Genomic DNA, 26,901 nt, shown 5'->3' with positions numbered 1-26,901 from the left:
CTGCCGTGAGCCTCTGCTCATTTTAACGGTCAACGTAAAGCCAACAGCGACGCTGGCGCTTGTAATCTGCTGCCCGCTTGCCTTAGTTGTTTTTGTGATTTCATTCATTTCTGGCTCTGCCGCTGCCGCTGCCACTGCCTCTGTCGGCGTCTGATAACAAGTCGGAGAGCGCGTCAAAATGCTCACCTGCTCTGCTCACGGCTGAGAGCAGGTCGCTTATCAAATGGCTCATTGATTCGGGCCAGATTCGGGCGTAAGAGCATCGTCGCCGACATCATCATCGGTCGTCGGAGGCATCGATATCGAAGCTTACGACGACGAGTCCGTCGCTGCTGCTGCCTTACCTGTCGGAGCCCCGAGGCTGTCTCTGCCGCCTCTGCCTCTGCCGCTGGCACTGCCGCTGGCACTGGCGTTGCCGACGCTAAATGGAAACGCTTTGACGCGTTATAATAACAAGTGTTTGCCGTCTTTGGACATTCAGTGTGCGATATCCCGGCGGTGCAGACTACTACGTTCGCCGCACACGGACAAAGCTTATATAGAGAAAAATCCGAAAAAACACCCAAAAACCCAAGCCCCAAGCAAGAACTTTACGCGGAGAACAACACTCCTCCTCCAACACTCCTGAAACAAAAAGTGCAGCAAGAAACAGACACCTTTCAAAGCCCTGAAACCCTTTTGCAACCCTTTGTGTTTTTTTTAATGGTTGTTGTTGGTGATAAATCAAACAAAAATATCGTAATATAACTAAGTTATAGTCAAAATATCGCGTCAAAAGTCTCGATTTGCGCGCGCGCGCGTCCTGTACAAAAGTTACCTGAAAAGTTAAAAGAAAACTCAAACCCAAACCCAAACCCAAACCAGGGTAAAGGAAACCCGAAACCCTATCCAGTGAATCCAAACAATCCGAATAGTTGATGAAGTGAGCACAGAAGTAAGAAGAGAAAGGCTAAAACGCGGAAATCAATGGAATCTAGACACATATTAAATATAGCAATAGTCGCCACCGAATACCTAACTAATTCCACCAGTCTGTCTGCCAATCGTTGGATTGGATCGATTTGTAATTATGACCATTGAAAGTGGGCAGAATATCTGTTTCGTAGCCTCATATTTCTAGTTTTGTGTCTTTTCTCTCTCCATCTCTCTCGCCATGGCGGTTAACAAGTTTTGCTTTTTGGCAATACATATGTACATACCTACCTAGTCTTCTTTCCCCTCCGCCCCCCTCACACTCTCCTCAGGCTCCGATGGCCTTTGCTTGGATTTCTTCTTTTTTATGTGGGTTTATGTTCTTCTTTTCATATCCTCTTGAAAGATATCTCTCAAGACAGGATTCGCTTTGTTCTTTAAAGTTTTCAAGTTCTTTCTTTATGTTTTTAAGGCCGGGTCTAGAATGGGATCTTTTTAGAACTGTATTCCTACTCTCTTTAAGGTTTTTGTTCTTACCAATAGTTTCTCGTAGGGTTCGTAATCGGTGGGTGAACCGAAGACCTCCTCTCAACACATTTTCACACAGATATTCCATTATCAAAACGAATTCGAGTCATAAATCAAGTCTAAAACAATTTTCTTGTTCATTAATGGGGAGCCTTAAAATATAAATCACTTAAAAACACACACACACAAATCAACGTGTATATGTATGTGTGTAGAAACCCTCAATTATGTACAAGCAAATAAATATATAATGCAACCTTAACGGACGGACAGTGAAAAAAAATGCGAAACAAATCGAACGGCAGCGAACCGATGTGAATTGGGAGCCCAGAAAACGCTCTTAATTTATTCATAGTTAATAATAATACAACAAAAAAAACAAAGAAAAATACAATATTTATAGTTGTTGCCCGGGGCCCCCGAAAAGAAAACACCAGCAACAGAAACAGAAACAACAAAGGGCCGGCCCCAAGACAAAAAACAAAAAAAAAGAAACAAATATTATTAATAACAATAATAATTAATTTATGTTTGCTGGTATTTCGTTTTCACGGCCAAATTGCATTTTTTAAGTTTGGTTTTGTCTATGCCTGTGTTTTCTGTGTCTTTTATGTGTCCCCCCCCCCTCGATGGGGTCCCTTGAAAGTGTTGCGCATGCGGCTGAAATGCATGTTTGCCTGCCCCAAAGAAGTGCCGAATCGCTTGCAATTTTCCTCCCCCATTATATAAAGATACATACTAGATGTGATCGAGCTGGAAGGGGGGGCCTGGGGCCTGGGGCGGAGGGGAGACCAACTGCTGCGTGTCGTTAATGGGTTTCGCTCGTAGACTTGCCATTCACCGACTTTCAGCGAGGGATAAGACGGCCAGCGGTTGGAGTCTCTAGTCACCGGGTAACTGTTGCCAAGGCCATCCATCATCTATGGGTCACACAAGGCTGAAACCTTTTTCACGGCAGTCGGTGGCGGAAGAATCTATGCCCATGGGTGGTCCACAGTTTGGATTGGACTCCCAAAAGTGGTTTTCCCAGACTGTAGTTGGAGGTTTTGATCTCTAAATTGGATCGAGAGTGGCAAAAAGAAAGTCTTTTCACTTACATTTTCCCAAATATATTTAAATAGATTGATACATTCAGGATTCAGAAGATATATTTTTATTTCGAGATTATTTGTGATTCCGATGAGCCTCGCTCGTATAGGGATCCCCCCGCGAGACTCAAAGAACATCTGTCTGATGACAGACCGTAGTTACAATGAACTTGGGTGAGTTTATCAGTGGCTGAAGAAATGCCAGCGTGAAACACGATCGATCCGTTTGCACATGCAACTCGTACGCGTGGATTATAGGGTATTTCGTCAAACGTTTGCCTAGATTTGCATGCCATTAATGAGATCATAAGTGAGTCATTTCGACCATCCACCCACCAGTTTGGCTAGTGTTTCGTATCCGAGAATATTCACCCACCTGTTGCCTTTTTGGAGTTTGGTCTTGATTGAGATGTTGTTTTTTGGTGCACCGATTGATGCCAAGTTGAATGACATTTACATTTGAGACAGTTTTCGGTTAGCATGTCTCAGTTCCAGTTTTCAATTCGAGAGAAATATACATATATACTTGGACCCCAAAATCAGAAACAGAAACAGTAAGAAATTTTGAAACCAGAATAAAAGTGATGAATTTTTTGGGCCTGCAAACACTTTTGTGTTTGTTTCACCTTTTGGCTGTGGGGGTCTCTAGGGCTGCCGGACAAATCATCCAAATCCCAGTCCATAAGCAAACAATTTTTGGAATAAATAATTGCCCGACTTCTCGGTTGATTGAGAACCGAATTCGATTTCACCTGCGTCATGCATTAAAATCAAAAAAAAAAAAACACACAGCAACAACCCAAGCCCGATTCCAAAGAAAGATCTTTGCGTATAAAATATATAATATGTATGGGTGGGTATTATGTTTTAATTGAAAAAGAAATGGGTAAGGTGACATCAATTTGTTGGTTTAGTAGACCCCTTGCAAAGCTGTTCACGTGAACGATTGTGATAGCTGAAATGAATGTGTAATATCTATCTATCTGTATCTGTAGCTGTATCTGTATCTGCTTTTGTATCAGATATTACGCGGCCATGTGGGTCACACGTGAGATGCGTTGGAGCCCCCCTTTCTTCTTCTTTGAAAATAGCCAAAGGACTGTTGATGTCCTTCATGCCACATTTCGGTTCTCTGGCTGTCATTCGTGGCCTTCCCACACATGTACACCAAGGTCAAGGTCCAGAAACAATGCAAAAATGCAAAATAAAAGTCCTATTAAAAATGCATCGAGAATGTGATGGGGGAGGGCGTTTAAAGAGCACAAAACGCTTCTAATGAACCCTGGGAACTGTTGAATCAAACACCATATGTGTATCTGAATATCTGAATAAACACTCGCACACACATACATATATATCTGTGGTGGTCTGTGGGCCTCCACGAGTCGCCAGACTCTCGGCAACAGCGACTGTTTTAATCACAATAAATAGGAATTAGAATCAGAATTAGCTTGCGGGGCATCATCGCACAGTTAGCGCACGTTTTCCAAATTAACTCGGGACAGCTGCCACTGCCACTGCCACCGCCACCGCCACCGCCTGGCTTTCTTGGGTTAAATACTTAAAAATGCTGGATGCGGGGTACATTAAAAGCAACGCATTCTTGTGTCTCGTCTCAATTTTACGTGTACTACATATTTCATTGCTGGTCTTGTTGATTTTTATCATCCATCGATTTTGAGGGGGGGAGGGAAGGGGGTCCGGTACCCAATCTAATCGAGGAGGGCGTCCAGGGACTCAAGCAAAGTAATTAAATGCCAACCGAGAACTGATTTATTATCAGATGGATTATAGATTGATCAACTTTAGGTTTTGCCCACCACAGCACAGCCATCATCGTTATCGTCATCGTTCTCGATCCGAATCGGAATCGGAATCAAAATTCAAAGATTGCCAGCAGATTATCTGGTTTATGGTTTCGTTTTTATAGCAGATTGTTTTCCCTCTGGCCGCCCCCTTTCTTTTCTTCCAGTCAAGATCAAGATTTCAGGAAAGGTCATCTAGGCAATATAGATACTTGGGAATTAATGCTACGAGTAGATATTATAATATCTGGCTCATCTCTTAGACCGTGCACGAGACTCAGTTTTCTCTCACAGAGTGGGGAACACACATTTTTACTGGTTCTTTTCCCAAGAAGTTCTTGACTTCACTTCCTTTGGAACTAGTTCATATTTTAAATATTTGTACATAAATGGAGTCGAAACTTTTCTGTTAATCCAATATTTAATAAACAGATTGGAACTTGGATTAGTTCAATTCAGAACTAGTTCCGCTCATAGCTCATTAACGAGTAAATATCGTTGCGGGTACGTGCGTGATTCTATAATCAGTTCACTTTCAAGGACCCTCTAGTTCACTGGAACTAGTTCAGCTCATAGATCATTTTAGCCAACAAAAAAAAAAAACTCCAACTGCCGCATACTTCAAAGTGCATGTCATGCCTCGCCTCGTGTCGGCCCCCCCCCCCGAACTGGTTCCGTAAACCTGCTCTTGGCATTTTGTAAATTTCCATATCGTCGCGCGACGTTCCGAACGGAACGGAATGGAACGAACGAACCGAACTGGAATTTCGCAGACAAATCGTCTGCCCAGACGACAGACAACTGAAAAGCAGAGAAACAGAAAAAAAAGAAGAAATAATACCGATGGGGCTGTGGCTCGAAAAACGCAATCCAAACCAAAAAACAACAACAACAACAAAAAAATGAAACTTTTGGCATTTAAGTGAATGAAGCTGCAGGCAAGAGGCTTATAAAATAATGCCCGCAACAAATCAATTAGCTGCGGCCCCTCTTTTCCGATAAGCCTCCCGATGACCATAAACAAATTGTGTGTTGGAAAAGACAGAGACGGAAATAGCAGAAAGACTGTAAGACTGAAAGGCGGGCAGAAAGGTAAAGATTGACTTTTGTCGATTGCCGATTGTGTCGTTTGTCGTCGTCTACGGCGGCATCTGATCCACTAATCAAGGTGCATTTATATGCCCAGCGGATCCGATGGCGACAATTACAACCTGATTGAGAGAGCCGACAGATAGAGCGAGAGAGAGAGAGAGAGAGAGAGACACACATAGGTTCCGCATACGAATGGGGAGTGGGGAATTTCAATTTAGTTCCAAAAAAAACAAATGCACTTGCCCAATCATAGGTCCCCTGCCACAGGTTTTTGTTTCTGTTTGACTTTGAACTTGAAAATCGGTAATGCTGCCCCCGGCTTGGCAACCGCTGCGTATACGTAACATACGGGCGCATACAAGATTTCTTTTCTCTCTGATTAGCTTATTTCTGTTCACCTGCTGGTGCTGCTGGTGCAGTTGATTGGATAGACCTTATCGGGCAGCAGGGTCTACGATTTGTGCAATAAGCGGTCACGTTTTTCCTGCCACTCGGCTTCGGCTTCGGTTTCGGTTTCGTTTCTTTGTTACAAGACACTTCCTGGTAGATAGATAGCACCACTCGTAAGTGGCAAGGAATGCGAGCAGAGCGTGTGCCAAAGGGATTATCTATTCGAATGGGATCCGATCACATGACCTACCCCTAGCTCTTGGGACGGAAAACTTCGGGACAATTCGCACCTCTCGCACCTTATTACTCCAGAATGAATCACAAAGAGCGGACAACGGACGGTTTGTCAGCTCAAATATTGGATTTGACAATGGAATGGAATGTGTGTTTTCACTACCATTATATGGGTTTTCCATTATCTGGAATTTGCTGTTTACGGGGCACTCGAACAAGTGTTGTTTCTACGTCGTTCAGGAAATCTTGAACGATACTGATACGCGGATAGCAAATAGCATTTACCCCTCTCTGCTCTCCTCTCCTCCCATAGTTTGTGGTCGATACGTAGATTTGTGTGGATTGGAGCTCTCTCTCTGGGCCAAGTCTCAAGTAAATCCTTGCTCGAAGGCGGCACCGCGCCTGCTTCCGACCAATCAACCAGTAATCGGCGTCATTAATCGAGTAACAAGTGCCGATAAGATTCGAGACATTGTTTTATTGGAAAACTATTTTTATATTATTACTGCCGCTCGCTCTGGTGTTCTTTGTACTCGCTGTTTTCGGAAATGGATTAGTCAAAGATCCGTCTCTCTATCCTATAAATCGTCGCTTGATGGGTTGATCGATTATTTATCTTTGACTACATTTCTGGCCTCTTCACTGGCTCTGAAAAATGCATTATAGAGGCTTTTCAACTGCAAACCGATTGTTATCGATTAATAATCGTGGGCAAAGTGTCAATTCCCTAATATATATTTAATTTACGGCCCTGCTGCCCATACGTTTTTATGGCCACACTTTCAAGTGCATATAAAATTAGTATCTGGTCTCTCAGCTGTCGTTCTTGTATATTCGCCATCGACGCGTGACCTGGCTGTTATGATTTGCAGTGACATGATTTTGATTTGCGCTCGAAGGCTGGCCCGTCCACGCGAAGCCGATAAGCCGTCCAAAGAAGAAAAAAGAACCGTTCGAGCCCTCGAGTTTCGAGTGGTCCCACACCGCAACTGGCTGGACGCCGATTGAGCGGCAATCATCATCGTTTTCATTGTCGGCCAAGTGGACAGGGGCAGTTTATTGTGTCCGCGTGCTGTGTGTTGTCAGGCGATCCGGCGAGCTGGCGATCAAGCGTGCCAGCAAGCTGTCAAGCGGGTGAAATTAAAATCTTATCGTCTGGAAAAACAAAAGTCTTCCACTTATCGCCCTGACTGTGACACCCGTAGACCATTTTCCAGAAATGGCATTTCGAATGGATTTGCAGTCCCTAAAATGAATTTGTCAAGGGTTTGCCCTCCGGCCCTGCCCCTGCCTTGAAGCTAAAATGTGTTTTCAGATCGCCCCAAAAAGAAAGACACAACTCTTGTAGAAGCGACACACACAAAACAGGTCCTAAACAAGTGCTAAAAAGCAGGCTGCGACTTGGCCGTCGGTCAGGGCCCCCCGCTTCAGGGCTCTCTATGCGGAAGTGATGTTGAAGACACAACACAGATGTTCGGGCAGGTTAGGGACGGCAAAGCCTCGTATATTTCGATGAAAGGGAAAACTTTTCTTTTTTAACGAATTCGGGAGCTGCCAAATAAACCTTATGCTGAATCATGCACACCACATGTAATTTGTTTATTTTACAATTCTCATGGATTCTACTTTGAAGCATTCGCTACTGCGTCTGGAGTCGAAAAAATGTCTTAAGCCAAAGGCTAAACCAATGAATAAGCCTAGGGTATTCGGGATCTGCCAAACAAACCTTATTCAGAATCATGCACACGACATGTAATTTGTTTATTCTCATGGATTCCACTTTGAAGCATTCGCTAGTGCGTCCGGAGTCGAAAAAATGTCTTAAGCCAAAGGCTGAACCAATGAATAAGCCTAGGAAATTCGGGAGCTGCCGAAAAAACCTTATGGTGAATCATGCACACGACATGTAATTTGTTTATTTTACAACTCTCATGGATTCCACTTTGAAGCATTCGCTAGTGCGTCTGGAGTCGAAAAAATGTCTTAAGCCAAAGGCTGAATCAATGAATAAGCCTAGGAAATTCGGGAGCTGCCGAACAAACATTATGCTGAATCATGCACACGACATGCAATTTGCTTATTTTACAATTCTCATGGATTCTACAATGAATAAGCCTAGGTGACGCCAGAGCCCGTTTAGAGATTGATTTAGCTTCGTCTATCCCGCAGAGACAGGCTGTACTTTCTCTACTTGTTTTTTTTTTATTGATGATTTCCATTGATTTCCAGCCATAGATTATGAATATCAATTAACAAAATACCGAAATGTAACACGAATTCAAACCCTTGCAGCCATATCAACGGTCCGGTGACTAAGCTCAGCCACAGCCACAGCCTCAGTTCTTCTACCTCTACCTCTCTCCCCCTAGAACATCATCCCACCCCACAGCCACGCACACATCGCCCTCCCCCCCACCCCACACACACACACACACACACACACACACGAATACAATCATAGACGAGGACACGACGAGACTGAGACGGAGACGAGACGGAGACGAGAGCATACCCAAAACCCATAGCCACGAAAATGTAAACCGAAACGCCCGCGTATATTCCCATTGGATTCTTTCAATTTTTATTCCAATTCGTAAATGTTCTTCAATCAACCTCAATCATTCCTCTTCAATCAGAGCGTACGAAAAGCAATATACAACAGCATTCCGAAAAATTCTAGTTTAATGAATGAAATTTAATAAATAAATTTAAATTATTTATTCAGAACCAAATCGTGTGATATTTCAACAACCATTTTTTTTGTGTTTAGTCATAGAAAAGAAAAACAAAAACAATAAAAAAAGAAAAGCTCAAAAAAAAAAAACAGAAAAAACGAAAAACAAAAATTATGCAAACCCGATAGATAGATAGATAGATATTAAATCTAAAAAATAAACAAAATATATATTATATTATATTTATTAAAGCACCCAAACACACACACACACCCACACCCACACACACAGTTAGTTGATGATTTTTTTGTGCGTTTTTTCTGTTGGTTTTTAAAAAACTATTTTCGAGCCAATTTTAGTTAAAAAAAAAAAATAGAATAAACCGAAACCGAAACAGAATATTGCACGCTACAGAAGAAAAATACAAGACAGAACCCACGCCACACGAGACACGATACACGAGACACGTGACACGATACAAATGCTAAAATGTCGCTACCCAACGAACAGACAACCGAGCACCCATCATCCACAGCCACAGCCAGCACACCATCCACAGGCACATCAACACCATATACAACACCATCCACAACCACAAACACAACACCCAATGAGCTGAAGCACCGACTGACGCCGCTCAATGTGCGACGCCTGTCCGGCTATGCCAATCCGCAAACGGTGGACGATGCAACGATCGATCATGCAACGGGAGGAGCGGCAGCGGCAGCAGCGATCAATGATGATCCGCCACCCATCACAATCAACATGAATATGAACAATAATAATAATAACAATAACAGTAGCTACAGCAACAACAATAATAATACAAACAACAAAAACACAACAACAACAACAACAACAACAACAACGCCACCATCCGCATATGCCACACCACCAATATACCAACAACAATTGTCCACACTGACAGCAACCACGCCCCTAGATGTTGTGGCATCGGATGATAAATATAAATTGTTTACCATTTTCAATGGAAACGGTGAGTGGATCCCCCCTCCCCCCCCCCAGCCCATGCCCATGCCCACAAAGTCCCCAGCATCCTGCCACCAAAAAAAAAAAAGAATCCTTAAAGCGGGAGTCTCTCAAACCTCAAATGCGGCGTCGTCTCGGATAGGTAGGACTTTTTCTTTTGGAGTTTTGGAGGGCTGGCTACACACACCACAAAAAGCAAGGATCGAGGGATCCTTTTTTCCACCTTTCTCTACGTTTTTTTGCTTCTTATTTTTGCGCTCTCTCTCTCTTTCTCTTTCTCTCTATTTTAAGTTTATTCTCTCTCTATCGATCTTTGAGGTTTTTTTTTTAAACATTTTTATGCACAAATTTTAATGAATTTGTGGTAATACTTGCTGCAAACATATACATTTTTGTATTCATAAAAGTATTCAAAATGTACGACTACTAATCTTTTTTAAAATAATTTTTAGATCATTGCATGTTGCTTCTCTATTTTATTCTATTTCTTCACCTTTTCATAATATTTTTGGGTACGCGTATGTGCTGGGAAGGGATCAAAAATATGTTTCTTGGACTATATTTGACATAAATTAAATTAAATTAAATGATACATGCCTCCGTTCTTCTTAAAGTTTCCAGAATTTGACAGAAAGACAGATAGATTGGAACAAATGCATGTACTTTGTAGTAGATCTCTCAGATATGTATATAGTCGTTGTTCCTCAATCAAAGGAAAACTTGTAGATCTCCTCCATCCGTTTGTCTGTCTATGGAGCATCTTTGGACCCCTATCAGCGAAACTCAAGTCTAGAATAATGCACACGCAATGCATGCTGTTTTTTGTTTTTTTTTGCCGATCTCTGGGAAACCCAAACAACTCGGTTAGTCAGCAAGATCCTCAATTGATTTATCAAGCTATTGCCGTGCAATAGTTCTTAGCCCATTTCGTAGTTTCATAATGTTTAATCGAGTGGTCGGGGGGCAAACCCGCCACACGCGTATCGCGTATCGCGTAGCGGCTTTCTGAATTGTTTATTTTTGGTTGAAATGTTTAATTGTCGCTGTCTCGGACGAATGGCTGGCGAATTTGTTTATGGCCGAGCGATTTGTGGTTTATGGAACTCCGAATACAATATACGGGGGCACTCGGATTCAGACACAAAACACAAAACGATTCTATTCGAAACGAGTTTCGAGCCCCGAGGCAGCAGCACAGAAGAGACTCGAGACCACCAGCTGGAGGGAGCTTACAAAAAATATATGAAAAAAAAAAAAACATCAACAGACAAGAGAATATTCCACACAGTCTTGACACACACATACATCGCTGAACACATATCATTTATAGTGATGTTAATTAATTGCCTTGCTAATTGCATAATGCTGCTAAATTTAGATGCATGCCACACACACACACACACACACACACGCACGCACACACGGCACACACGGTCCGTGCATGAGACATGAGTGAGAGACCCAGCAACCACCCATCCACCCACCACACGCACTCGATCTTTGATCGTTTGCAACCCCCCATGCAACACCCACCCCTCTGAAAATACCCCCCAAAAAATATTTATGTACTAACCCTGCATCTTGCCGTGTTCTCCCCTCTTTATTTTTTCCCCCGCTCTCCCCCCGATCCATACCCCGACCATGCTCGTAACCAGATCCCGACAATGAGAAGTTGTCGGGCCTACCACATTCGACAACTGGTTCACTAAGCTCAATCATCACGACGTCCATAGCATCCTCCGAACCGGATCCTGGTGCGGCGAGTGCTGGCGGCGGAGGTGCAGGAAGCGGTGGCGGTGGCGGCGGCGGCGGTGGAGGCGGCCCCAATGGCCCCCTGGTGGCAGCAGACGCGGCCAGCATCGCTGGCATCAATGGCAGTTCCGAGGAGAAGCTGGCACTCAACCGGACGGGGGTCAAGCAGGAGAAATGGACAACGATCCTGCTGCAGGTCTCCATACCGTTCTTCCTGGCCGGCATCGGAACCATCGGGGCTGGCATTGTGCTGGGAAAAGTCGAGGTAAGCCCCCAGATCGAGGGATACACATATATCTAGATAGATAAAACGAAGCAAAACAAAACGAAAAAACAGCCGATAAATCCCGGGAATTCTCGTGGTGTAACTGGCGATAAGAACTTCCCCACGAAAATCAAATAAAACAAAAAAAAGAAAACACGAAAGGCGAAACTAAAACAAAAATTGCGGCAATTGTAAATTGTAAAAAAAAATGTTAATTGCTTTGTTGCGGGGCCATTAAAAAAGATTTACACAAAGCCCAAGCCACAAAGAAAATTATAAATAACTAATAACAATCTTTAGCTTGTAGGTTTTTGTTTTTTTTTTTTATCATGTGTGGGTGGGAATATTTCCACGACAAATTAAGAAAATAGTTATTGAAGAATTTTTCAATCACATTAATTGTTTTCTTCGGAAAATACAAGGAATAAAAGTAAAACAAGGCAATCTTTGAACCCATAGGGAAACTAAGGACCATACAGGATCGGATTTGTAGGTCTGCAGGCTCCGGGGGCCCGTAATTATTTTTAAAACTTATTTCCCACAAATAAATGTAGTAATAACTAATATTCTGGAGGCCTCTCTGCCCTCAAGTCCGGCCCTGATTGTCTACTATTTTTATTTGGTAGAATATCATTTATCGCCGTCTGCGAATATATCAAGAAATGTGGATGGTGGAGTGTTTAATTAGCCTGCTAATTGATGGATGGCTTGGGATGGTAAAAGTTCTGGGCCAAACTGGCACCGGAGCCAGTTCCAGGCGGCCAATGCCCGAACCGAACTGAAAATGTTTGGAAATCGCCAGACTAGAGGCAGACAGACAGACAGACAGACGGGCGAGATTTACACAGCCATAAAGATTGCCATATGTATCTTTGTGATATCTTAATTTATTGCAATATAAATAATATATGAATGTTTGCATTCTACCCTTCTCTCCTCCCCTCCCCTCCCCTTCCCTTCTTAGAAATGGTATGTCTTTAAGAACGTGAGCGAGCTGTTTATCCTGGTGCCGGCGCTGTTGGGTCTGAAGGGAAATCTGGACATGTGCCTCGCGTCGCGCCTCTCGACGCAAGTGAATCTGGGGAACATGACGAGCCGGAAGAATGTGGTGCGAATGATTGTGGGGAATATAGCATTGGTGCAGGTCCAGGCCATCGTGGCCTCCTTTCTGGTGGCCATGTTCGCCGTGAGTGTGGGTGCGGCCATGACCGGAGAGTTCTACTTTGAGAATGTGATGCTGCTGACGGCCTCGGCCATGTTCACGGCCACCTCGTCGTGCTTTGTGTTGGGTAAGTGCATAGTGCATAGAGAAATAGTCCCCCAAAGTAACTATCTATTTTTTTTCATCAGATTTCGTTTTGGTGGCTGTGATCCTGTTCTCGCAGAAGTATCAACTGAATCCGGACAACCTGGCCACACCGCTGGCCGCCTCCATCGGGGATGTGGTGTCCATAAGTCTGCTTTCGTTCATTGCCTCTCTGCTGTATGAGAACATAAGTGAGTGCCCTGCTTTCCCCCCAAATCCCACTATATTCTATTCCATATTGATTCTATTCCTTTCTGTTCTGTTCAGAGACCCATCTGTGGATCACTTTCATTGTGGTCATCTGCTATCTGGTGCTGCTGCCCATGTGGGTGCTGATTGTGATGCGGAACGAGTACACGCGCCCGGTGCTGAAGAGCGGCTGGGTGCCAGTGCTGTCGGCCCTCTGCATAAGTGGGTAGGTTGATCAAGTGCCAAAGAGTCTCAAGAAGCGAGAATTGAGGCCATGATAAGCACAAATCCCATACCATACGAAATCGCCAGGTTTTGCTGACCATATTTAGATATTGGTCGATCGAGGCTTCATTTGTGCCAAATCATGTCCAGGCATACGTTTTACTAGCACGCCGTAGATTGTGTGTATTTATAAATCTGATAAATCTGTCGACGATGGTGACCATGTGAAATTTTTGCCCCTTGTTATGGGTGTCCCTGACTCGCGTTTGGCAGCAGGTCAATTGCGGGAGGCACACACACACAGCAGAAAATACTATAATTAGAATTAGAACCAGAATTAGAATTCCAAATGATCGAGTAATTATCCGCCATGACTTGGCAGGAACACAGACTTCAGTTGCAAATTTGTAATCCCAAATCGAAATGGAATCACATCTAATTTTATCATTTGTATTTTGCAGACTGGGTGGGCTCGTGTTGGATGCTGCCGTGGAGGTGTTCGATGGCTTTGTGGTCTTTCAGCCGATCATCAATGGAATTGGCGGGAATCTGGTATCGGTGCAGGCCAGCAAGATATCCACAATGCTGCATCAGAGCTCAATTATTGGCATTATACCACCGCACACAAAGATCTGGGAGTGGCCCTGGAAGGCGTTGTTCAAAGGAGGTGAGTGCCCGGCGGTAGTCAGGATTCAAGCCGAATGCGAATAATAATAATTTGTTATCTCCTTGCAGTTCCCTATGCAAAGACGGCAAGGATACTCATTGCCATGTCCATACCGGGCAACATACTGTTTATCTTTACGGCTGACTACCTAAATATGCACGCCTCGACGGTGTCCTGGGTGTTTGTGGTCTCCTATCTGTTGGCCAGTTTTATTCAGGTGAGGAATCCCCCGAAAACAGAACGGGCAGAAAGTATGCACGTATGTGTCGTGGCTAAACTGTGACTCCGTGTTCCCACAGGTAACGCTGCTGCTGTACATTGCCCACATCATTGTGCACGCGATGTGGAAGTGGAAGATCGATCCGGACAATTCGGCCATACCCTATCTGACGGCGCTGGGCGATCTGCTGGGCAGCAGTCTGTTGGCCGTCGCGTGGATCTTTACCATGTCCGTGGGAATGCAGTATGGAGCTGGGGGGGAGAATGCACTGAATGCACCCAACTAGAAGGGGATCTCTCCCTCTAAACTTTAAACTAATGCAATAGAAGCCGCAGAAAAACGAAAAGAAAGCAGCCGCAAATCGATATAAAGAACTGTTATGTACCTAAAGTGAAAAAGAAACAAAGAAATCCTAGAAATTGTATGTATAGACCTGTCCCATCCCCCCCCCCACCCCACACTCACACACAAAGCCACACACACACAAACACGAAACAGAATAATTTCCATGTTCTGTATGTCCTTCTTTGCACATGGCTTTTGCTTGTGTTCCTTCCTTTTTGCTCCACAAATGAAGTTATGTTCGAGTATATGGTACATGCCTATATATACATACGTATGGTGTATATATATTGTATACATGGCAGGCGTGCTGCATAATATTTTTTAAGGCTTTTAGGACAATATTATACACAATTTAAAGAAATATATATACAAAATGGGGGATTAAAACGGGAGATGGAACTAGAAAACATTTACATATGTATGTCGTTTCCTTCACCTCCTTCGGTTCTTGTTCTTGTTCCTTTTGCTTAAACCCTGAACCTTTTGTTAACCTTAAGGCAGCCAAAAAATAATAATTGAATCGTGTAAATGCAAAAATAGTCCTAAATAGAATATACATTACTTAATTTCTTGTTAGTCCCATGCACGCCTACAATTTACAAACGTAAAAAAACAATGCGTAGTATTAGCGCAGATTTGATTTTTGCAAATCACGCTTAATTTTTTTTTGCCTATTTTTTTATATAAGTTTCTTACCATTCCCCTGCCCCGCCCACCTCCTGAAAAAGAAGCAATAATTCAGTCACACGGCAAACGATATTTATTATTATATAGATGAGTGTGTGCATGTATGTATGTATATTCCTCTTTTAATTGTATATTATTATTGTATAGATATATTTTAAGTTAAAGCGTGCGCATTTCGTTTTTGTTTGTTTGTTTCTTTAAACCGAAAAATATTGTACAGTGAATGTGTGCGTTCTGTAAAAAAATGCGAACAGGGATAAAGAAAACGATGAGAATGAGAGACGTTCTGAAAGGAAATGTGATCGATATTTAGTTATAATAATAACAATAATTATAAATTAATGTACGTCGTAAACGAAAGGGCATCATTATTGTGTAATATTTGAAACAATAATACCAATAAATTAAATATGTTGGAATAAACGAAAGCAAAACGTTCATAAAGATAGAATTGCCACTTGGTTTTTAAATCTCTAGTTTGAAAATGTCTTTGGCGGGCCCTAGTACCCTCATACGCCATATATCCATCGATCAGCTATCGATATATCACGCGCATGCGCAGCAGGGTGACCGTTTACGGTATTTTTGATACTTTTCGGTATGTTTCGGTATATTTCTGAGGGTTGGTTGGTATATTTTATCGATAAATCCGCGGTCACACTGATGCGCAGCCATCTTAAGTCCGATGCCAAATATTTCAGAATTTTACGCGCAAATAACTATAATAATAAATAAACTGAATTTAGCTAAAGGGTGACTAATTATTTGAGAGCTCAAAATGTACCGCGCAATGCCCAGGCGAACCAGCGAGTTCCGCGAGGATGTCCACGAAGATGAGGGCAACCGGCTGACCAGGTGAGGAGGACAACTAATTGGATTTTTAGGTAGTTTTCTGATGCCCTACTCTCTTTCTCGGGTTCCATGCAGACTAGGACTCCGCAGCATGGCCACGCCCACTCCCAAGGCCAAGGGTAGCTGCAAAACCATAAGGTGAAGGAACAGCCATGCAACCAGCGGCCAGACCAATTCAAATTATTTTTTTGTCCATCCGCCAGGCCATCGCATTCCCGGTTGGGGCAGCCACTGTGTCTGGAACGAGATCGCGGCAGCCAGATGGGTCTGCCGTCGAACCGAACACCCATGGGCAGCCATCGCAAGGGCTCTGAGATGCCGCACCACTCGAACAAGAAATGGGTGTCAGAGAAATGCCAACAGATCCAGGACTATTTGTACGCCATCTTGCCCACGCATAGAATAGAGGGAATCACCAGCGATTTCTTCTATCGCGGCTCGGGCCTACGTCAGATGGGAACGAAGCAGTTTGTGGGAATAATCAACTTTTTCTTCCATCAAATTATACGGAATCGGGTCACGGTGGGCAGCAATCATGTGGAGGACATTATGAATACCCTGCAGAAGCTCAACTATCCGTACCAGATGAACAAGTCCTCGCTGATGACGCCAACCGCACAGCACTCGTTCGGCCATGTAATTGTGATGCTGGACTTCCTGATGGACTTTGGCCCACAACCGGCGGCCGACGATGAGAGCAAAGATTTCCCTTTCATGGAAACGACCGATCAGAACAGCGCCTACCTGCACAGCATGGCCTCCGAGTCGATTGCCATGTCAACCACCCAGAGTGGACCGCTCGTGCTGAACGAGGAGCAGAACGAGCTTCTGTGGGTCCAGTCCACGGCATGTTTCTCTCTCTGGGATCAGGAGAACAAAGAAGAAGAGGAACTGCTGCAGGCCAGGACCAGAGACAAGGTTATCAGCAAGAGGTGCGACCTGGCCGACCGCCGTGCCCTCGATGCGGACATAGAGGCCCTAAAAACGAAACTCAGCGGCCTCGAACAGAAGCTGGAAGAGGCTCTACCCGCCGATGGCAAGAACTTTCAGCTGCTAGAAAGCCTCAGCCGCAAGCAGGATCAGCTCAGGCAGCATCTGCAGGCCTTGCAGGAGGATGCCGCCAAGAAGCGTGATCTGATCGAGGAGCTGCGAGCCAAGGCCAAACAAATGACAGCGGAAATCAAGTCGCTGGAGAAGGAGCGGCGCCACATCCAGCAGACGGTGTCCAACCAGCGGTACACGGCCCAACAGCTGAAGGATCTGCAGATCCAGCACACCGATCGCACCAACGAGTCCAAGGTCTACAAGCGCGAGGTCAAGGAGATCACTGAGCGTCACCTCAACCAGGAGGTACTGCTGTCGCGCTCCAAGCAGAAGCTCCTGGACAAGATCGAGCAGTTCAATTATCATGCGCGCAACATCTGCATGGATTCGGTGATATGCAAGGCCAGCGGTAAGGCTAGGATGGAGCTGGCCCTGTCGCTGCAGCCCAGCCGCGATGAGGTCCAGGGTGGCCATCAGCGTCTGGCCAAACTGGCGAATCGATTGCGTCTGTGCCGCCAGCGGATCGCTGACCGTTGCAAGCAGGTGGAGGAGCACAAAACTAATCTCATGGTGACCAAACGCAACCTGGACACCCAACTAGCCACCCTAGGGTCGGAGTTGCGGACCCAGAAGCAGACCATGGCCCAAATGGAGTCGAATCACAAGAGCAAGCTCGCAACGATGGCCCAGGACCAGCAGCAGCTTATCGACAGTCAATACGAGCTAGCCACCCGGCTGGAGCTTCTGCAGGCCAACGAACGCGAGCACTGCAACCTGATTCGCAGCACGAATCAAAAGACCGGGGACCTCATCACAGCCTTCGAGTTGCGTCAGCAGCAGGCCCTGCATTCCCGAAATGCCTTCCTCGATAGCTACGAACAAACGCTGGCCGAGGCCGAGGAGGTGCTCAAGGCTGTGGAGCTAACGATTGCCGAGAACGACAGGAAGCTGAGCGCTGCCAAGCAGATGATCCAGGTCACAAAGATAGACCCGGCTGATGCGGCATTTCTGGCCATACCGGAGTCCCCCTGAGTTTGAGTTTGAGTTGTTAATATTTTTTTGGGTGTGTTTTAATAAATTATTCCAGGTATTTTTTAATAGATTTGTTCTTTTTGTATCTGGAGCACAACATCGACCTTTTGCGGGTGTGGGTCAGCTGTCATATGCCGCAGGACTGACACAGGCAATCATTAAAGTGATGGAGCTGCCGTCCGACTCCTCCATTAAGCTCGAAAAATGGAATAATTTTAATTGCACATTTCATATGTTTATTTTTGTGTGTGTTTGGATTACATTTTAAGTTAAAGGTCAATAGTGTGGGGGGTGCACAGGACTCGACTCTCTGGACAAGAAGACCATTAATATCGTTTCGAGTGTCCGTTCGGCTGGAGCCCCATCATACATACATAAATACGAATTAATTGAGTTTCTTATTGCCACGCGGATGAAGTTTCGAGTTTTCTCTAATTAATCTTCTTTTGTTTGGATTACAAATTGCACTTGGAACGGTTTAGCTTTACATATGGTATAGGATAAAGGATATCGGATATAGTACATATAAATACATTGAGTGTGTGTGTGTGGCGGATGGCAAGGGGTTACACATAAATATTAAATAATATTATCATTTGGCCAATTTTGGGGGCATGTAGAAATGTCGAGACATTGAGACTGAGACACAATTTGTTTCGCAATAAATTAAATAATTATCATTATACGCTTAGTTAAGTTTTTTTTTTACAATGCCGCTCTGCCGCTTGCTGCCGTGCCCCTTCAGACAATGAAAACATCCCCGTTGTTGCGCTCAAGGGCTGGGGCTGAGGTTGCCACATCAGCCCCACAGCCAGGACGCAGTGGTTGCTGAGATATGCTCGAGAGTGGACTCTCTTCGGCCTTGTCGAGCAGCTCTGCCTCACGACCAATCTCCACGATGCCCTGCTGCTGCTCCAGGGAAACATTCCGCGACTCGTGCGCCTCCTCCAGGGGGGTGCCGCTGCTGGTTCTGGTGCTGTTGTCCTGGCTCTGGCCAGCCAGGTGTATGCTCACGCCAGCTATATCCAAATCCTCAGCATCTTTGTGATTCTGGAATGTGACTGAGATCTCTTGGGCAGTAGCCACAACTACCGCCCCAGCTGCACCTTCGCCGTCTTCGCTGTCAGACAGCGTGCCGGTCCCGTTGCCAGGATTCGCTGGCACTGTTGTTATCGAGGACCACCAGCTGGAGAAGGCGCCCTTGGCCTGAGAGATGGCACCGCCAACCGCTCGACTTGTGGTGTTCACGGCCTGATTGATTTTACGACCGCTCTCGCTGTTCTGCATTGTCCTATGGCAGGAGAGGGAGAGAGAAATGCTAGAGGGCGTGCGAATGGTTCGGAAAGATTGGAAGGGCTTACTGCGCCAGCTTCAGTTTCATATCCGCCACGGATAGGGTGCCGGCAAAGGGATGCCCAGCGGGTAGGGCTTCGAAAAATTCGGGTTCGGGTCGCACATCAAACCATTCCTGATAGCATTGGGTGCGCTTGAAGGCGCCTATAAAGTGCGCATTAAAATGATCGTTGTCCTTGGGCGTGGAATCTATCGAAGGAATCATCATTAGAGGGGGGCTGGAACAAAAGAGCAGCGGGAGGGACGGCACTCACCCGGAGAAACTGCGGTGCGTAGTAGAGCCAGAATGTAGCCCTGAAACTGTTCCCTTATCCAATGCTCGCTGCCCTCCGCATCTTCTTTGGGCGTCTGGACATGCTTCATGATGTAGTCCATGTAGCGCAAGTCTTCGGTGCTCAACACCAGCTGGCGACGCAGTTCAGGATCGTGGGGATCCAGATTGGCCGCCTCAATGTCGACCAGGACGTCGGCCAGCTGGCGCTTCTGCTGGAACAGAACATTCGAGGTGCCAATGACATAGGAGAGGACCATGGGATCGCTAAGCAGATCCATGTAGGGTAGCGACAAATACGGCAGACAGAGATTGCCGCTGGCAAAGATGCTAACGGGGGCACGATACTCATCCGGATTGACGGAGCACAGGGCGGCCAGGTTGGCTGTGGAAACAGAGGGTGCGGAGGCATACAGATAAAGCGGGGATTCATTTGGACTCCACTTACAGGCTAGTGTGTCCACGCTGGCCTCACGCGTTAGCGAGCTGTTGCGGCCGTTCGATTCCCGATGCGACGAGGAGGATGCAAAGTTCGAGTCCTGCGAGTTCGGTGTGGAGTGGGGCGAGGTGTCGCCACTGCATTGGGAGCCCGCCGAGGCGGCAGAAGAGACCAGCACCAGGTCCTCCGCCTCGCCCTCGGCTGCCGTTGCGCTCTCGGGCGTCAACTTCGGCTCGTCCTGTGTTGCCGCCTCAGCCTCTGCCTCAGCGGCGGCCAGTGCCAGCGCCTCTCGTTGCAGGGAATCGGTAAAATCGGGCATGGGCGAAAGCGGACGGGAGGTACGCACACAGGCCACCTCCTGAAAGCCCTTCTCCAGGAGTCGCGGCACCAGCGAAGCCATGCCCAGGATGAGCACACACATGCCCCGCACCGGAGACCCAAAGCAGACAACCCGGCGCTGCAGGAGCAGCAGCTTGAAGAGTATCAGTGTCTTGTGGCGCCAGTGGAGGACGATCTCGCGAAGGGACAGTCCCACGTGAAAGTGACGCAAAGGGCGGCGTGACTCGTCGTCCAGCAGGCAGGCATTCAGCTGCTGATACGCCTTGACCAGAAGCTCCGTGCAACTAAAGTCGCCCTGGTCAAAGAACGCGTCGGCTATCAGGGCCAGTTTCACCTCGATATAGCCATAAATAGGCTGGCGGGACAATATGCAGACCGACTTCTGCACTGTGCTCCGTGTGACATCGGCTGTGCGGATTTTAAGCTTCTCCACGCGTATCTGGCGGTAACAGGAGACGCCATAGATGCTGGCCGCCTGCTCGAACAGGCTGGGTAGATTAAAGAACACCGTATCCTCCACGAAATTATGTGAGCCGTCGGGCAGTGCCAGCGTTGGCAAATACTTCCAACCGGATGGGCACTCGTTGCGGCCACTGGAGCCGGCTATCAGCGGCGGATGGGAGAACTCCACCTGGCATCCCAGCTTGTGGTGGAAACCCACCACCAGGATGTGCAGTATCGGTGGCTTATTCTCCGGCTCCGTACTGCTGCTGGCCATGACGGCGACTGATCAACTGCACACAGGAATGCGCTATGCTTCGTTGCGGTGTGTGAGGCTCTCCTGCGGTTAAAACAATTCCCGATTGACAAATCGAAAGGCGGGTGGGTGCGCAAGGCAATGATAAGCCTAGGGAGTCAGGATTGCGAAGCCCACATCAGCAGCCACTCACTCACAAATACAGTTGCAAAGTGTTTGCAATCGCTATTGTTATTGTTGTTCTCCTTCTTTCTACGCGCTAATTGTTTTTGTTTTCGGAATTTGCTGAGTTTTTTGTTTAAAAAAATTTGCAGTGTGTTGGGGATGGGGGGTTGGCAGCAGTGTGACCGCGGATTTATCGATAAAATATACCGACCCTCAGAAATATACCGACATATACCGCCTATTTTCAAAATATACCGTAAATATACTGACGAATTCAAGTTCTATTTTACATATTCCTCGTTTTTGATATTCCGACGAATATTACCAGCTATATAGAACATTTAGCCATGCCATCATAATTTTATACGATTGATGAATCGAATTTCTATTTAACTGGTGTATTTTTAATACTTGCTTTTATTGCATTTGCGTAAAAAGAGGTTTTAGCGAAATAAGTCAAACAAAAAACACGTAGCGAAATAGGTCAATCAAAACAAACGAAAAAGGATATTGCTCAATTTTGATATTCCATTGAATAATGCTGACTAACTAAATCTCTCAGCAATGCCCACATAGTTTTGTCTCATTAACGAAAAAATTTTCTACAAGATTGGATAGTTTTTAATTCTTGCTTTTATTGTATTTATTGTAAAAAAAGGTTTAAACGAAAAAGTTCAACAAAAAAAGAGTCGCTATATTGCGTGTAAGCCGTAGTATAGGCCTTTGTATACCCTATTTTGTTAATTTTATATGAAAGCATAAATATTGATATGAAGCTAAAACGTAACTAATAAAGACCTTTTCTCAAATTGACATTTTTTAGACATATTCATGTATATGTATATTCATGTATTCTTGATCCCTACAAGAAGACAATAAGCTTTAAAATATCGTTGAAATATTGAAAATAATATTAAATAATATTGAATAATATTAAAATATATTGAAAATAAATTGTTTTTGCCTGGGATGACAAACATATTCACAATTCTATAACATCCATTTCCCCCAGGGTATGTGTGCATGGAATGAGGCTCATTGTTGTCAATCGGGTAAAAGAGGTCCTTACCCGATTCAAGTTCGGTTACCGATACTATCGACTGGTTACGAGTGGTGCGCGCCAAATCTAACTTTTTTGAATATGAGCGACAAGGATTTAAATGATGTCCACCGGGCCATTACCGATTCAACAAATACGACGATTCCCTCAATTTTGATCTTCCGTCGAATATGAGCTATATGGAAGATTTAGCCATGCCCACATAATTTTATACGATTGGTGAAACTATTTCCTACTTGATTGGCCTATTCGAAATAATTGTTTCATTTATTTCATTTGATAATCTTAAGTCTTAATAAGACTTATTAATAATAATAAAGTCTTAATAATATACTAAACACTAACATCACTATCGTCACTAACGATGTCGCTGGGATTTTTTAACAGCCTTTCAGTGTTCGGTTCAAAATTCTCGCAACCGTTTTTCTTCCTTAGACCTTGACTCACATATAAAAGTTTTGAAACATTTATATTCTTAAATCTATTTCTTGTATTTGTTTTTATTAAGTTCACTTCGGAGAAAATTCTTTCACATGATGCATTCGAAACTGGCAATATAAGCAGTACTTCTGCAAATTTTGAAATTTTTCATATTTTAATTCATTGTTGAAATCTTTTATTTGTCCCAATGTATACAAGAAATGGCCAGGACTTTTGTGTGTTTTTAATAAACTAAAAAGAACATCATCATTTTTTAAGAGGACAAATTCATTATCGATTCCCTGCGGATCTTTAATAAGTTAAGGAAATCTTTTATACAGGTCATGCAAATCTGATAATTGGCCATTGACTATGTCTTCAGGGTTTAGGAATGAGAGAAGTTTAAAAACCTTCTCGTTAAAAGGCAACCTTTTCTTTAATTGTATACTCAACTCGATCAAAAATGACTGTGCTCTTTGGAAAAATGCATATTCATTTCTTTCTAATTTTGACACTTCGAGGCTTACATTAATTGAAGTGAAATAATTAATTTTATTATAAATGTATATGTACATGTAAATTTGTAAAGGACAAATATAAATTTAAAAAAAAAATTTAACTAATTGTGGCTTATAGTTTTCCCATCAAGCGGTTTTTTTCGTATCCATCTGTATTTAAGGATAAGTGTTTGTTTAATTTTTAAGATATCTGGATGGCATTAAAATTATTTGTTGCTGCAGTCAGCCTTAGAATACATTTGTACATATGTATGTATTGACAAGATTAAATGAATATATAAATAACTAGCTGACATGAAAACAGTCGGCGCCACAACAAACAAACACTCACCAAGTCTTAATAATCTTACCAAATCCGATCGAAATCAAAAAATAACATAATATGATAACATAGCAACGACAGTTCATAAAAACAGTCTTTATGTGAAAAACATTTTTTTGATACAAAAATTCTGGTTCAATATATCCCTATATAATTGAGGATAATTTCAATGAGGCTGTCGGACTACTGGTATATCATATAAAATCATAATCATGAGTATTACTTTCACGACTTATGTACATAAAAAGGAACATACACCCGAACGATTGGATAGTCGGGTGGGGAGCCATTTTGCCAGACTTGAATATTATTCTGGATAATATTCGAACCCGGAAAACATTAAGACACAAAATCTGACCTTATTGGGACGATAGAAGTGGTTTGGTCAAGTATTTCACTCGCTTATGTGCAGAGCTTTTAAATAATATATATTTTTTTTTACTGTTTTCATTCAAGATCCGATATTGACAATTCTCGTTCCAATCTCTTATCCTTGGTGCTCAATTTTTTTCAATTCAAATTCAAAGTATGAGGAAATTATCTACTCAACCAGGTTCATTTAAGTATACTTAAATATATAAATAAGACAGAAATTAAAACTTTCTTATTTGGAAGATAAGAAATCGTGTTTTCTCTATGAAAGATTGAGAAGGCGCTATTCAAGTGGGGGGCAGTGTACATAAGTACATACATATGTATGTTAATTCAAAATAACGAAACAACTTAGTGAGTATAAGTTTTGGCTTTAAGTTTACAGGCTTCCACTTCTTGACCATAAGTGGCTATAATTTTTCTACAATTAATTAATTTATTTTAGTCTGTGATTTGTTGTATCTATTTAATTAGAGTACATAGACTACATAGGTGCCATTGTTATCTGGAATAATAAAATATGCCAGTTAGTAGTGTCAAAACTCCCATAAAGCTATAACTGGAGAAGTCTTCTACAATTTAAATTTTACTATGTATACCTTTCAAATTGTAAGAAAGCCGAAACCCAAAAAATTAAAAACAAAACGATGAGCTCTGAAAATAAACGTGTAATATTATACATATAATGGACAGACCATAAGACCTATATAGAATTTCTGAGTTTGATTTCGTTCCTAAACGGTTTGATATTTTCAGCCGTTTCTTTGGTGTTTCATTTATGTGTGTTTTTCCTCTTGGATATTTCTGTATTATTTCTCCTCTTGATTTCTTTTCAGTTTCATTTTTTTCGTTTTCATTTTCATTTCATTTAATTTAGTTAAGACTTATTTTTAAATCGACTATCGAACGTACAGAATCTAAATTTGGAACACAGCGAGTTGTTTGTTCTTTACAAGATATGTACGAGACCTGGACTGGACTGGTGCCGAATCCGAATCCGAATCTTAACCATTCCCATTCAATGAAAGCATGCAGAATGGGATAGGAAAATATATATTCTCATTTTATGGAGCTGGGCTGTGAAATTAATTTAACGGAAAGCAAAATGTGCACAGTCGTAGAGCGAATGCAAGGAAAGATATTCAAATTTAAATATTGGGGCGATTTCTTGGACGATACATACATATATTATAAGCATAATTATTTTAAAATTTTGAATATGATAAAAATATGATATTAACTTCAATACTTGCAAATTATTTTGAGCCTGATTACACATTAATACGTAATTCAATGACCGGTTTTTAAATATTGAAAATATTTTTCCAGATTTTCGATATTGTTTATGTTATTTATGATCTATGGATATATGTATTACCGACAGTTACCCGTAAACATCGCCCCAGAAAGCTGGCCTATAGATAGATATACATATACTTATATGATATTTAAGCAAATGCATATACATATATGCACATATCTGTGTATGTTTGTATTTCTGAAGCAGACTTCGTGCATACGAGCGGTACTAAAACCGAAGGCTATAGACGAGAGCGCCCACACAAAGCGCCAAAAATAGAACAACGAAAATCCGAAATTGTGCTATTTGTTATTCCCTGATTCTTTTTGTTGATGCTGAAGATGATGCGAATTGAAATTCAGTTGAAGGCATACCCATACCATCTCTATACATCTGTATAGCCGACTAGTGTATATATTTATGTACAAGAATTGTGCAGATTATTGGAATAGCTGGACCGACGTTTGCCATAAGTTCAAAGTTGTTTATCGAACGGAAAATGTTACGTGAACCCAGCCAGATGGCAATGAAATGTTCAATTCTGCCGATTCTGACCGCGGTCTGTGGATATAGCTGGATATAGCCGGGGCAGACATGCCTTTCGCTATCCTATAGCAACCGATTTCTTCCCTGCCCACCTGTACCTGTGCCTGTGTCTGTGCCTTACTGCAGCTCGGCGATTTGGCAAGCAATGGATGATACCTAGACCATACCGGACGACCCATATCCAACGGATACAGATGCACGGATTGAGATACATATCTAGATGCACATATGTATATAAAACATATTCGTATAGTGCATACCGTCTCGGTACATACGGTTAAAATGCAGATACAAAGCTCTTCTAAATTTAAGAGACAAGTAGATGCCGAATCAAAACATAAATCTTAACAAAACAACTATATACATAAATGGTGGGATTATATCATTATTATTAGACAAGTCTGGGATCTGATCTGCAATAAATGTAAATGGGAAATATATGTCTAATACGATCTATATAAGTATAATAGTTTTGCTCTTCTAAGCCGATTTCCAAATGATTTCTCCTCAAAAGCTTTACTTAAATAATTCATAGATCAATTTAGTTTTTTATTTGAGCGTAGAAATGCATCAATAACCCCCAGAAAACATCCTCTCCCTCTTGCTAAGAAAGATTTTATGCATTGTAAGAGTGAACTCTCAAAATTTTAAATGTTTTTTTTTAGTTTTCCTTTTGTTTTGTGTTCGAAAATGAATATTCGATTTTGCCAGGCGGTTTTTAGTTCAGCCAGAAAAAATGGTTTTCTGTTACTATCTGGATGCAATGAAGCGGAATCCTTACTTAATCTAGGGCTCCTTGCG

At 43.2% G+C, this 26,901-nt stretch overlaps 3 protein-coding genes and 1 long non-coding RNA gene across 9 annotated transcripts in view; 3 read left to right on the top strand and 1 right to left on the bottom strand.

Moving 5' to 3' along the window:
- LOC108159144 (solute carrier family 41 member 2) overlaps positions 1-15,798 on the top strand; it is a 28,819-nt gene extending 13,021 nt beyond the window's left edge. For 3 of the 5 annotated variants that reach the window (XM_017292179.2, XM_017292169.2, XM_017292159.2), the window contains exons 3-9: positions 11,370-11,731; positions 12,696-13,020; positions 13,082-13,228; positions 13,305-13,452; positions 13,913-14,118; positions 14,187-14,335; positions 14,418-15,798. In XM_017292179.2, the coding sequence (XP_017147668.1) occupies positions 11,370-11,731; positions 12,696-13,020; positions 13,082-13,228; positions 13,305-13,452; positions 13,913-14,118; positions 14,187-14,335; positions 14,418-14,624 (1,544 nt within the window). In that variant the 3' untranslated portion in view covers positions 14,625-15,798. Of the gene's footprint in view, positions 1-9,016; positions 9,722-11,369; positions 11,732-12,695; positions 13,021-13,081; positions 13,229-13,304; positions 13,453-13,912; positions 14,119-14,186; positions 14,336-14,417 lie in introns of those variants that run through there. The other 2 variants (XM_017292151.2, XM_017292143.2) reach the window with 2 other exon arrangements.
- On the top strand, positions 255-8,493 carry LOC108159171. Of its 2 annotated transcripts, none has more exons than XR_001775301.2 (2): positions 255-934; positions 8,342-8,493. It is a non-coding gene; the product is annotated as an uncharacterized LOC108159171 (long non-coding RNA). The 2 variants fall into 2 exon arrangements; XR_004471225.1 differs by having other exon boundaries at positions 412-922.
- A 225-nt stretch (positions 15,799-16,023) lies between the features above and the next one.
- LOC108162120 (kinetochore protein NDC80 homolog) lies at positions 16,024-18,368 on the top strand. The gene is made up of 3 exons (XM_017296697.2): positions 16,024-16,225; positions 16,298-16,360; positions 16,426-18,368. Exons 1-3 carry the CDS (start codon positions 16,149-16,151, stop codon positions 18,296-18,298), a joined length of 2,013 nt encoding a protein of 670 aa, XP_017152186.1. The 5' UTR covers positions 16,024-16,148; the 3' UTR covers positions 18,299-18,368.
- Positions 18,369-18,508: 140 nt separating this feature from the next.
- Positions 18,509-21,739, bottom strand: LOC108162110 (late secretory pathway protein AVL9 homolog). The gene is made up of 4 exons (XM_017296685.2): positions 20,371-21,739; positions 19,906-20,307; positions 19,660-19,840; positions 18,509-19,589 (listed from the first exon to the last, which is right to left on the bottom strand). The coding sequence occupies exons 1-4, from the start codon at positions 21,416-21,418 to the stop codon at positions 19,040-19,042; spliced, it is 2,181 nt and encodes a 726-aa protein (XP_017152174.1). The 5' UTR covers positions 21,419-21,739; the 3' UTR covers positions 18,509-19,039.
- Between the last annotated feature and the right edge of the window lie 5,162 nt (positions 21,740-26,901).

Source organism: Drosophila miranda, chromosome XL (genome assembly GCF_003369915.1).
Source record: "Drosophila miranda strain MSH22 chromosome XL, D.miranda_PacBio2.1, whole genome shotgun sequence".
NCBI lineage: Eukaryota > Metazoa > Arthropoda > Insecta > Diptera > Drosophilidae > Drosophila > Drosophila miranda.
The sequence above is the reverse complement of the archived record's forward strand: the minus strand, read 5'-3'. Positions and strand labels throughout refer to the sequence as shown.